We start from the raw sequence: 12148 nt of genomic DNA on the forward strand, positions 1-12148 counted from the left end.
GGAATCTCTTCAGCCAGAGGGTGATGAATCTGTAGAATTCATTGCCAGAGATGGCCATGGAAGCCAAGTCTTTGGGTATTTTTAAAGCAGAGAATGACAGGTTATTGATTAGTAAGGGTGACAAAGGTTACAGAGAGAAGCCAGGAGAATAGGTTGGGAGGCAAAGATAGATCAACCATGATTGAATGGCGGAGTAGATTCGATGGGCCGAATGGAGCCGCTTTTCTTTACGTTGTATATTAATGATTTGGATAAGGGGATTGAAGGCTTTGTGGCCAAGATTGCAGATGATGCTAAGATAGGTGGAGGGGTAAGCAGTGTAGTGGAAGCAATGACTCTGCAGAAGGATGTGGACAGGTTAGGAGAGTAGGCAGAGAAGTGGCAGATGAAATTCAGTGTAGCAAAGTGCGGAGTCATGTATTTTGGTAATAAGAATAAGGGCGCAGATTTATTTTCTAAATAGAGAGAATCCAGAAATCGGAGGTGCAAAGTGCTGGTGCAGGACTCCCAAAAAGTTAATTTGCAATTTGAATCGGTAGTAAGGAAGGCAAATTCAATGCTCGCATTTATATCAATAGGACTGGAATACAAAAACAGAGATGTAATGCTGAGGCTCTATAAGGCGCTGGTCAGGCCGCATTTGGAGTACTGTGAGCCAATTTCGGCCCCATGTCTGAGGAAGGTTGTGCTGGCTCTGGAGACGGTCCAGAGGAGGTTTACAAGGATGATTCCAGGAATGAGTAGGTTAGCATATGATGAGCGTTTGACAGCACTGGGCCGGTACTCGCTGGAGTTTAGAAAGTTGAGGGGGGACCTCATTGAAACTTATAGAATAATGAAAGGCATAGAGTGGATGAGGAAAGGATGTTTCCACTAGCGGGAGAGTCTAGGACCAGAGGTCATAGCCTCAGAATTAAAGGGTGCTCTTTTAGGAAGGAGGCGAGGAAGAACATCTTTAGTCAGAGGGTAGATAATCTATGGAACTCATTGCCACAGAGGGCTGTGGAGGCCGTCAGTGGATATTCTTAAGGCAGAGATAGACAAATTCTTGATTAGGTCAGGTGCCACGGGTCATGGGGAGAAGGCAGGAAAATGGGTACTGATTCTGGATGATTAGCCACGACCACATTGAATGGCGATGCTGGCTCGAGGGGCCAAATGGCCTACTCCTGCACCTATTTTCTATCAGACTGTTTTGTTGTTAGTGTTTAGAGTTCAAGAGCCTGATGGTCTTGAAGGTCAGCCATGATTAAATGGCTGTAGACTCGATGGGCCGAATGGCCGAATTCTACTCCTATAACTTGTGAACGTGAATGGCCGAATCTGCTCCCGTGACTTATGAACTTGGGAAACAAGGTTGGCATGGACAAGCTGTGTACAAGGGCATATTTCCATCTTGTATAGCTCTATGACTGCAACTGGTTGAAGTTCTCTTCCACAAACAGCAATTGTTGCTTGATAAATTAATGCTTTTCTAAACTCTTCTGATAAACCAGATGAACAAAGGTAGATAAGTGTCGGTAGTTAGGTCCCAGATTTACCATAGGCTCAAGGGGATTAAATGACCTCTCTCTTTTGTTTTCAAAATATCTATAACTATTCAAAACAAACTAAACTTAATTTGGAAGACCTACCAAATGTCATTTGGCATGGAACAGTATTGGAATAACAATGAGAATCCACCAAAAACTTGGCACCAATCATTTTAGAAATGTTTTGTCATCTTACCTACAGGATTGTTGGGTTTATATGGCCCAAGCTTGTATTCATCAGGTAGAGGAGGTAGCACCTGGATCTGTTCAGTTGTCAGTTCAACACATTTGGGACTGCTTTTCATTAATCCATCGCCACTTTGAATATCAGGTTCAGCTTTTTCATCCAGGGTGCATCTTGTATCGCAACTTTGAGTTTTGACATCTTGGTCTTCTTTGACCAAATTAGCATCAACTTTGTCTCCTTGCATAGATCTTATTTTCTTAGAAAGAACAGAATTTTCATCATCTATCTCATCTTGAGTCAATAATTCCTCCGTATATTCTGGACAATGTATGCCTCCTGATTTCTGAAGGGAAAAATTCACAAAACCACTCATGAAATGTTAAAGTTTGCAATGTGTAGAAGCTTCACTGATGGAGATGCTTAACAGCAGCCAAATGTTTTGGGCTAATATTTTCATCTAAGGCAATAGAAGAATGGATATATTAATAATACGTAGTTATGGCATTATCGCCTGTAAGGTGAAAGGATTGTATCAAATATAGAGATTGGTTACATGTTGTATATATGCTACAAAAGCTTCAACGTTGTTAGTCAATGGGAAATTAGGCAGGAGCATTTGGATGTAACTGCATTTCAGGAGGCCACTGAGTCACTAAAAATGATAATCCAAAAGATGCAATTGCCAATAAACTCCAAATAATTACTTTCTGGAATTAAATTTCAGTCATTCCGAAAAGAAGTAAATTAAAATCAGATTTTTTTTTCCTAAGCATAAGCAGCTGTGACCATAACACGCTTGAATTTCTCTAAAAAGTAGAGGTTCTTTGTGTCATCCCCAAGAGATGTGATATTGTGAAGTATACGGGTTCATGAAAGATTCAGCATGCTTACATTTGTCAAAGGATCTTGAGGGCATTTGGGTTATGGCCCTGTCCAAATTAGGCAATTTTTAGGGCAACTACAGGCGACCACCGCAAATTTTTTTAACATGTTGACAATTTTTCAGCGTCAGTGGCGACAATTCACCTATTTGCCGCCATATGCTGTCGTAGGTTGACGTAGGTGGTCGCCAGGTGTCCTAGGTGAATTCCATGAAAACTAGTCCCTGGCAGTCGCCTAAAGAGTCGCCTAAGTGGGACAGGCCCTTTAGGGTTAGCTGCTCACCACTCCAGAAGAACATTGTTGCATTTGTAAGAGAGGAGAGATAGAACTATTATTTAATTAAACAAATCTATTTCACACAAGCGTGCATGACACTGTGCCACTTGTAATTACACAAATGACTGCACCATCTCTCTCTCGCTGGCCACTAGCCTTTCTTTCCTAACTGTGTAGATTACAGAAAGAGGTTGTTGGCAGCACCTGATCTCCTTTGTCATCCATGCAACTCAGAACTGAATTCTACAACAGAACACCAATTTCCTTTCCTGTGTCATGCAGGTAATTGACTAACCTTTATAGTTACTTTGTCTAAATGTATTTATTAGAGACATTTACAGTGCCCTTCATGTTTGGGACAAAGACCCATCATTTATTTATTTGCATCTGAACTCCACAATTTGAGATTTGTAAAAGAAAAAAAAATCACATGTGGTTTAAGTGCACATTGTCAGATTTTAATAAAGGCCATTTTTATACATTTTGGTTTCACCGTGTAGAAATTACAGCAGTATTTATACATAGTTCCACCATTTCAGGGCACCATAATGTTTGGGACACAGCAATGTCATGTAAATGAAAGTAGTCATGTTTAGTATTTTGTTGCATATCCTTTTCATGCAATGACTGATGATTCACCAGTTGCTGAGTGTCTTCTCTGGTGATGCTCTGCCAGGCCTGTATTGCAGCCATCTTTAGCTTATGCTTGTTTTGGGGGCTAGTCCTCTTCAGTTTTCTTTTCAGCGTATAAAAGTTATGTTCAATTGGGTTCAGATCAGGTGATTGACTTGGCCACTCAAGAATTTACCATTTTTTAGCTTTGAAAAACTCCCTTGTTGATTTAGCAGTATGTTTGTGATCATTGTCTTGCTGTAGACTGAACGGCCGGCCAATGGGTTTTGAGGCATTTGTTTGAACTTGAGCAGATAGCATCTATACACTTCAGAATTCATTGTGCTACTACCATCAGCAGTTGCATCATCAATGAAGATAAGTGAGCCAGTACCTTCAGCACCTATAAGTCTTCTGGGGACAGTGGTCATTGACAAATCCGTACCTGACTCCCGAAGAGTGTTTCTGATCTGTCCGACAGGTAGAAACATAGAAAATAGGTGCAGGAGTAGGCCATTCGGCCCTTCAAGCCTGCACCGCCATTCAATATGATCATGGCTGGTCATCCAATTCAGTATCATGTACCTGCCTTCTCTTGGGGAATTGTCTTTATTATAGAGAGAATTCTTCTGTCATCATCTTCCTTGGCCTGCCAGTCCTTTTGTGATTAGTAAGCTCACCAGTGCTCTCTTCTTAATGATGTTCCAAACAGTTGATTTTGGTAAGCCTAAGGTTTGGCTGATGTTTCTAACAGTTTTATTCTTGTTTCTCAGACTCATAATGGCTTATTTGACATTGATTGGAACAACTTTGGTCCTCATGTTGCTAAACAGTAATAAAAGTTTCCAAAGGTGCTGGAATGACTGGAGGAAAGACTAGGTGCTGAGAGCTCTCTTGTACCTGCATTAAGGAGGCAATTAAACACACCTGAGCAATTACAAACACCTGTGAAGCCATGTGTCCCAAACATTATGGTGCCCTGAAATGGGGGGGCTATGTATAAACACTGCTGTAATTTCTACATGGTGAAACCAAAATGTATAAAAATGGCCTTTATTAAAATCTGATAATGTGCACTTTAACCATGTGTGATTTTTTCTATTATAAATCTTAAATTGTGGAGTACAAAGGCAAATAAATAAATGATGGGTCTTTGTCTCAAACATTATGGAGGGCACAGTAAAAGCAAGTCAAAGCACTCTGAGAATACTAGGCAGTCTTAGGGCCAATAGGAAGCAGGACCTCAGAATTAATTGCCTGACCGAGTTGCCACTTGCAATGCACTTCGATTCACAGGAAGACTTGGGGATGAAGGGTCAGCCCTATTTTTTGATCATGTCAAACTAATGATGTTCCAAACAGTTGATTTTGGTAAGTCTAAGGTTTGGCTGATGTTTCTAACAGTTTTATTCTTGTTTCTCAGACTCATAATTGCTTATTTGACTTTGATTGGAACAACTTTGGTCCTCATGTTGCTAAACAGTAATAAAAGTGTCCAAAGGTGCTGGAATGACTGGAGGAAAGACTAGGTGCTGATAGCTCTCTTGTACCTGCATTAAGGAGGCAATTAAACACACCTGAGCAATTACAAACATTACGGCGCCCTGAAATGGGGGGACTATGTATAAACACTGCTGTAATTTCTACATGGTGAAACCAATTCCTGAGGAAACTAAAACAGGCCTCACTCCCCACCAACATCCTCAGAAATTTCTACAGGGGTACGGTGGAGTCTGTACTCATGTACTGCATAAATACGTGGTACTCCACCTGCAACTGCTCGGACAGGAAGGCTCTGCAGAGGGTAGTGAGGGGAGCAGAGAGGATCATTGGCGTCTCCCTACCCTCGGTACAAGAACTGTTCCAGAGCCGCTGTCTGAAAAAAGCTCAGAGAATTGAAAAAGGACAAACTGCACCCCCCCCCCACATACACCTGGATCTCCTGCCATCAGGCAAGAGATATTGCAGCATCAAAGCCCGGACTACAAGACTGCTAAACAGCTTCCTGCCACAGGCTGTGAGGCTGCTAAACAGTCACTCTGTACTCACAGTCACCTGATTCTGCGGCTTGGCACGGACACTTTAAACTGTAATTGTATTGTATTGTAACTGGCACTGGCCACTCAAATCAGCTGCCCCGGACATTTTTATGATTTGTTTTACTGTATTTTAACGTTGTTGTTTTACCTGCTTTTAACTATTTATACTGTTCCATCAGGGACTGGATTGTATTTTAGTGTTATTATGTGTGAAATGTTTTAAATTTCATGTGCGATGCTCCGGTATTCCCTGGGAAACGTCTTTTCATTTTGCACTGTACAACTGTTGCTTGCAAGATGACAATAAAGGTTGATTGATTGATTAAGCAGGTGAACACTATGTACCCAAAGGTAAGCAACAAGCTGGGCATTCTGTTTCATAACATTTGTAAAATACTATTCTTACTATTTTACAAACATCCCCATCAGTACATTTGAATGCAGTGAAACAAATTTTTAAAAAAGGTATGAATTCATAAACCACTATTTTTGTTTTTTGTATGATTCTTAAGATTTTACATTAGAATTTAGAGAGTTCCTAAATAATGGTTGCTGGAATAATGACTATAATGCCTACCTTTTCATTTAATGGTTTTGTATTCTGAGAGCTTGGTTCTGCATCATTAACTTCACCATCATTGAAGTGCCCAATTTCTATTTCTCTTTCCGATTCCACCTCCTTATCACCCTCTTTACCACTAAGATCAGACTCGATGTTCATTGACTCGTGGTAAGTCGGTAAATCCACTGACCCATCCAGCTCCTCACAGTTCTCAGTGCCCGTGGAAGGACCACTTGTTGATTTTATATTTTCCACATTCACTCCGTCCATCTCTTTTTGATCCGTTTCCTCTTCACCCGAAGGCGAACCCATCTGTGCACTGTCTTGATCGGATTCCTTTGAAGTGTCCAATGTTTCCTGAGCTTTTCTCTTATTGGTGGGGGACCGTGCTCTTTTGGAAGGAGGACTGTGAGAACGACCCCTTTTCCTAAAATCAAATCAAAAAATGTAAATATCAGTATTGTTAAAATATTTATATAAGTTTAACACTATGTGATTTCTTAACGAAAATGATCAAAACTCTGACGGTATAATATTTGTTTCGAAGCAATGATAACTTGAATCAGATAATTATGATTTTGGAAGTCTAGAATGAAAGGATTTCTCAGAGGAAAAATTGATTGAAACAGAGAAAAATGGTTACATGAAAGTAATAAAATGTTTGATAAACTTTGCGATCTTTGTAAATGTAGCCAAGTGGATACAGAGGAAGCACGAAACACTATGTACCTGCATTTCTGGAAGGCATTTGATAATGTGCCACAAGGCAGGTCAACAAAGAAGAATGCTTGGGGTTTGAGATAATAAGGTGGTGTGAATAGAGACATGACTATCTAACAGAATAAATACAAAAAGGTCAGAAAGTTCATCTCTGCATTGTCAATCAAAAATAACTCATCTACTATAATGAAGACTAAGATTTTTTTTTAATGCTGAAAATACAAAATGTTACGAATGGTAACATAAAGCTTGCAAAGATATATGGATAGGTCCATAAATTGGATAAATTGACAAAAAGAGTGTAAAATGAGCAAAATGAGATCAGAAGAATGAAATCAATTTATTGTTTAAATGGAGTAAAACTGTGAAATTTTGCAGGACAAAAGAATCTGGGGCTCCTTGTACGTGAAACATAAAAATTAGCATGCAGGTAAAGCAACTAATTAGCATGCAGGTAAAGGCGAATAGAATATTGGCACTAATTCAAAACATATAAAATAGGTGCAGGAGTAGGCCATTCGGCCCTTCTAGCCTGCACCGCCATTCAATATGATCATGGCTGATCATCCAACTCAGTATCCTATACCTACCCAAAGCAAGCGCTGTCTGCGGAGGGCGCTCAGCATCGCCAAGGACTGCTCTCACCCCAACCATGGACTGTTTACCCTCCTACCATCCGGGAGGCGCTACAGGTCTCTCCGTTGCCGAACCAGCAGGTCGAGGAACAGCTTCTTTCCGGCGGCTGTCACTCTACTAAACAACGTACCTCGGTGACTGCCAATCACCCCCCCCCCCCGGACACTTATTATTTATTTTTTATTCAAATCGTTTGCTATGTCGCTCTTCAAGGGAGATGCTAAATGCATTTCGTTGTCTCTGTACTGTACACTGACAATGATAATTAATTGAATCTGAATCTGAATCTGAATCTGAATCTTCTCTCCAACCCCCTGATCCCTTTTGCCACAAGGGCCACATCTAACTCCCTCTTAAATATATCAAATGAACTGGCCTCAACTGCCTTCTGTGGCAGACAATTCCAGAGATTCACCACTCTCTGTGTGAAACATTTTTTCTCATCTCGGTCCTAAAAGATTTCCCCCTTATCCTTAAACTGTGACCCCTTGTTCTGGACTTCCCCAACATCGGGAACAATCAACCTGCATCTAGCCTGTCCAACCCCTTAAGAGGATGTTAGGAGGCTGCAAGGTGACTCCTCATAGCTAACACTGCCCCCCAGCTTCGGGTCATTCGCAAACGTGCAGATGTTGCATTCAATTCTCTCGTCCAAATCATTAATATATACTGTAAATAGCTGGGGTCCCGGCACCGAGCCTAGCGGTACCCCGCTATTCACTGCCTGCCATTCTGAAAAGGACCCGTTTACTACTACTCTTTGCTTCCTGTCTGCCAGTCAATTCTCTATCCACATCAATACTGAACCCCCAATACCGTGTGCTTTAAGAAACATATAAAATTATAAGAGGACTGGACAGGCTAGATGCAGAAAAAATGTTCCCAATATTGGGCAAGTCCAGAACCAGGGGCCACAGTCTTAGAATAAAGGGGAGGTCATTTAAGACTGAGTTGAGAAAAAAATTTTCACCCCCAGAGTTGTGAATTTATGGAATTCCCTGCCACAGAGGGCAGTGGAGGGAGTTAGATAGAGCTCTAGGGGCTAGTGGAGTCAAGGGATATGGGGAGAAGGCGGGCACGTGTTATTGATAGGGGACGATCAGCCATGATCACAATTAAACTAGTTTTTAAGAAGGAACTGCAGATGCTGGAAAATCGAAGGTTTTCAGCATTTTTGTGTAGCCTGACATCAGTGGTGGGGAAGATGCTGGAGTCAAACATAAAAGATGAGATAGCCGAACATTTGGATAGCAGTAACAGGATCGGTCCGATTTAGCATGGTTTTACAAAGGGGAAATCATGCTTGACTAATCTTCAGGAATTTTTTGAAGATGTAACTAGGAAAATGGACAAGGGAGAGCCAGTGTACTTGGACTTTCAGAAAGCATTTGATAAGGTCCCACATAGGAGATTAGTGGGCAAAATTAGGGTACATGGTATTGGGGGTAGAGTGCTGACATGGATAGAGAAGTGGTTGGCAGACAGGAAACAATGAGTAGGGATTAACGGGTCCCTTACAGAATGGCAGGCAGTGACTAGTGGGGTACCCCAAGGCTCGGTGCTGGGACCGCAGCTATTTACAATATACATCAATGATTTAGATGAAGAGATTCAAAGTAACAATAGCAAATTTGAAGATGACACAAAGCTGGGTGGCAGTGTGAACTGTGAGGAAGATGCTATGAGAGCGCAGGGTGACTTGGACAGGTTGGGGGAGTGGGCAGATGTAGTTTAATGTGGATAAATGTGAGGTTATCCACTTTGGTGGCAAAAAGAGGAAGGCAGATTATTATCAGAAAGGTGTCAAGTTGGGAAAAGGAGATCTGGGGTCCTTGTTCATCTGAAAGTAAGCAAGCAGATGCAGCAGGCAGTGAAGAAAGCAAATTGCATGTTGGCCTTCATAACAAGAAGAGTTGAGTATAGGTGCAAAAAGGTCCTTCTGCAGTTGTACAGGGCCCTAATGGGACGACACCTGGAGTATTGTATGCAGTTTTGGTCTCCAAATTTGAGGAAGGACATTCTTGAGGATGTGCATCGTCGGTTCACAAGGTTAATTCCCGGGATGGCGGGACTGTCATTTGTTAATAGAACGGAGCGGCTGGACTTGTATACTCTGGAATTTAGAAGGATGAGGGGATCTTATTGAAACATAAGATTATTAAGGGATTGGACACGTTAGAGGCAGGAAACACGTTCCCGATGTTGGGGGAGTCCAGAACCAGGGGCCACAGTTTAAGAATAAGGGGTAGGCCATTTAGAACAGAGATGAGGAAAAACATTTTCACCCAGAGAGTTGTGAATCTGTGGAATTCGCTGCCTCAGAAGGAAGTGGAGGCCAATTCTCTGGATGCTTTCAAGAGAGTTAGATAGAGCTCTTAAAGAGAGCGGAGTCAGGGGGTATGGGGAGAAGGCAGGAACGGGGTACTAATTGTGGATGATCCATGATCATATTGAATGGCGGTGCTGGCTCGAAGGGCCGAATGGCCTACTCCTGCAACTATTGTCTATTTATTTGCCCCTGTACTCCACAATTTGAGATTTGAGAAAAAACATCACATGTGGTTAAAGTGCACATTGTCAGAATTTATTGTAGGGTATTTTTTATACATTTTGGTTTCACTGTTGCAAAATTACAGCTGTTTATACATAGCCCTCCATTTCAGGGAACCATAATGTTTGGTACACATGGTTTCACAAGTGTTTGTAATTGCTCAGGTGTGTTTAATTGCCTCCTTAATGCAGGTATAAGAGAGCTCTCAGCACCTAGTCTTTCCTCCAATCTTTCCATCACCGTTGGAAACTTTTATTGCTGTTTATCAACATGAGGACCAAAGTTGTGCCAATGAAAGTCAAAGAAGCCATTATGAGACTGAGAAACATGAATAAAACTGTTAGAGACATCAGTCAAACCTTAGGCTTAGCAAAATCAACTGTTTGGAACATCATTAAGATGAAAGAGAGCACTGGTGAGCTTACTAATTGCAAAGGGACTGACAGGCCAAGGAAGATAATGACAGAAGAATTCTCTCTATCACAAAGAAAAATCCCCAAACACCTGTCCGACAGATCAGAAACACTCTTCAGGAGTCAGGTGTGGATTTATCAATGACCACTGTCCGCAGAAGACTTCATGAACAGAAATACAGAGGCTACACTGCAAGATGCAAACCACTAGTTAGCCGCAAAAATAGGATGGCCAGGTTACAGTTTGCCAAGAAGTACTTAAAATGGCAACCACAGTTCTGGAAAAAGGTCTTGTGGACAGATGAGATGATGCTTGATTTATAATGGAGTGATGAGAAGAGCAAAGTGTGGAGGAGATAAGGAACTGCCCAAGATCCATAGCATACCACCTCATCTGTGAAACATGGTGGTGGGGGTGTTATGGCCTGGGCATGTATGACTGCTGAAGGTACTGGCTCACTTATCTTCATTGATGTTACAACTGTTGATGGTAGTAGCATAATGAATTCTGAAGTGTATAGACACATCCTATCTGCTCAAGTTCATACAAATGCCTCAAAATTCGTTGGCCGGCGGTTTACTCTACAGCAAGACAGTGATCCCAAACATATTGTAAAGCAACAAAGGAGTGTTTCAAAGCTACAAAATGGTCAATTCTTGAGTGACCAAGTCAATCACCCTTTGATCTGAACCCAATTAAGCATGCCTTTTATAGAAACATAGAAATTAGGTGCAGGAGTAGGCCATTCGGCCCTTCGAGCCTGCACCGACATTCAATATGATCATGGCTGATCATCCAACTCAGTATCCTGTACCTGCCTTCTCTCCATACCCCCTGATCCCCTTAGCCACAAGGGCCACATCTAACTCCCTCTTAAATATAGCCAATGAACTGGCCTCAACTACCCTCTGTGGCAAAGAGTTCCAGAGATTCACCACTCTCTGTGTGAAAAAAGTTCTTCTCATCTCGGTTTTAAAGGATTTCCCCTTTATCCTTAAGCTGTGACCCCTTGTCCTGGACTTCCCTAACATCGGGAACAATCTTCCTGCATCTAGCCTGTCCAACCCCTTAAGAATTTTGTAAGTTTCTATAAGATCCCCTCTCAATCTTCTAAATTCTAGAGAGAAATCTGAAGTCCTGACATCCCAGGGGACTAGCACTCCCTCTATGGCCCAAAACTGCAGTAGAAGCTCCTATACTCAAAGCAATGAAAGCTAACATACCATTCGCTTTCTTTAGCCTGCTGCACCTGCATGCAATGAAGAGAAATCTGAAGGGGACTAGCCCCCAAAACAAGCATAAGCTAAAGATGGCTGCAATACAGGCCTGGCAGAGCATCACCAGAGAAGATATCCAACAACTGGTGATGTCCGTGAATCGCAGACTTCAAACAGTCATTCCATGCAAAGGATATGCACCAAAAATGTGATTTTTTCTATTACAAATCTCAAATTGTGGAGTAAATAACTGATGGGTCTGTCCCAAACATTATGGAGGGCACTGTATTTATGGCTGAAATTGCCTAAATATATTACTTCTTCCTACGCATAAATATTTTACATTGTAGCCCAAGTGGATTTTCAATTAGTTGTAGAGTCTACACAGGTGAATTGAACAGTTTTCAAATGTATCGTTTTTAGCGCGGAACATACCTGTTTTCTCGCTCTTTGATTCCGAGCAGTTCGTCTACACCCCTACCTTGTTTCTGAAAGAGGAATTAAATCATTACAATTCTTT

General features: G+C 41.6%; 1 protein-coding gene across 1 annotated transcript in view; it reads right to left on the reverse strand.

The window, feature by feature from the left end:
* The window catches only part of LOC129701868 (matrin-3-like), a 58200-nt gene that overhangs the window by 6723 nt on the left and 39329 nt on the right, over nt 1–12148 (reverse strand). Inside the window, exons 11-13 of the mRNA XM_055643356.1 lie at nt 12064–12116; nt 6106–6517; nt 1729–2062 (exon numbers count right to left, since the gene is read on the reverse strand). Of these exons, the coding sequence (XP_055499331.1) occupies nt 1729–2062; nt 6106–6517; nt 12064–12116 (799 nt within the window). The remainder of the gene's footprint in view (nt 1–1728; nt 2063–6105; nt 6518–12063; nt 12117–12148) is intronic.

Source organism: Leucoraja erinacea, chromosome 11, assembly GCF_028641065.1.
Source record: "Leucoraja erinacea ecotype New England chromosome 11, Leri_hhj_1, whole genome shotgun sequence".
NCBI lineage: Eukaryota > Metazoa > Chordata > Chondrichthyes > Rajiformes > Rajidae > Leucoraja > Leucoraja erinaceus.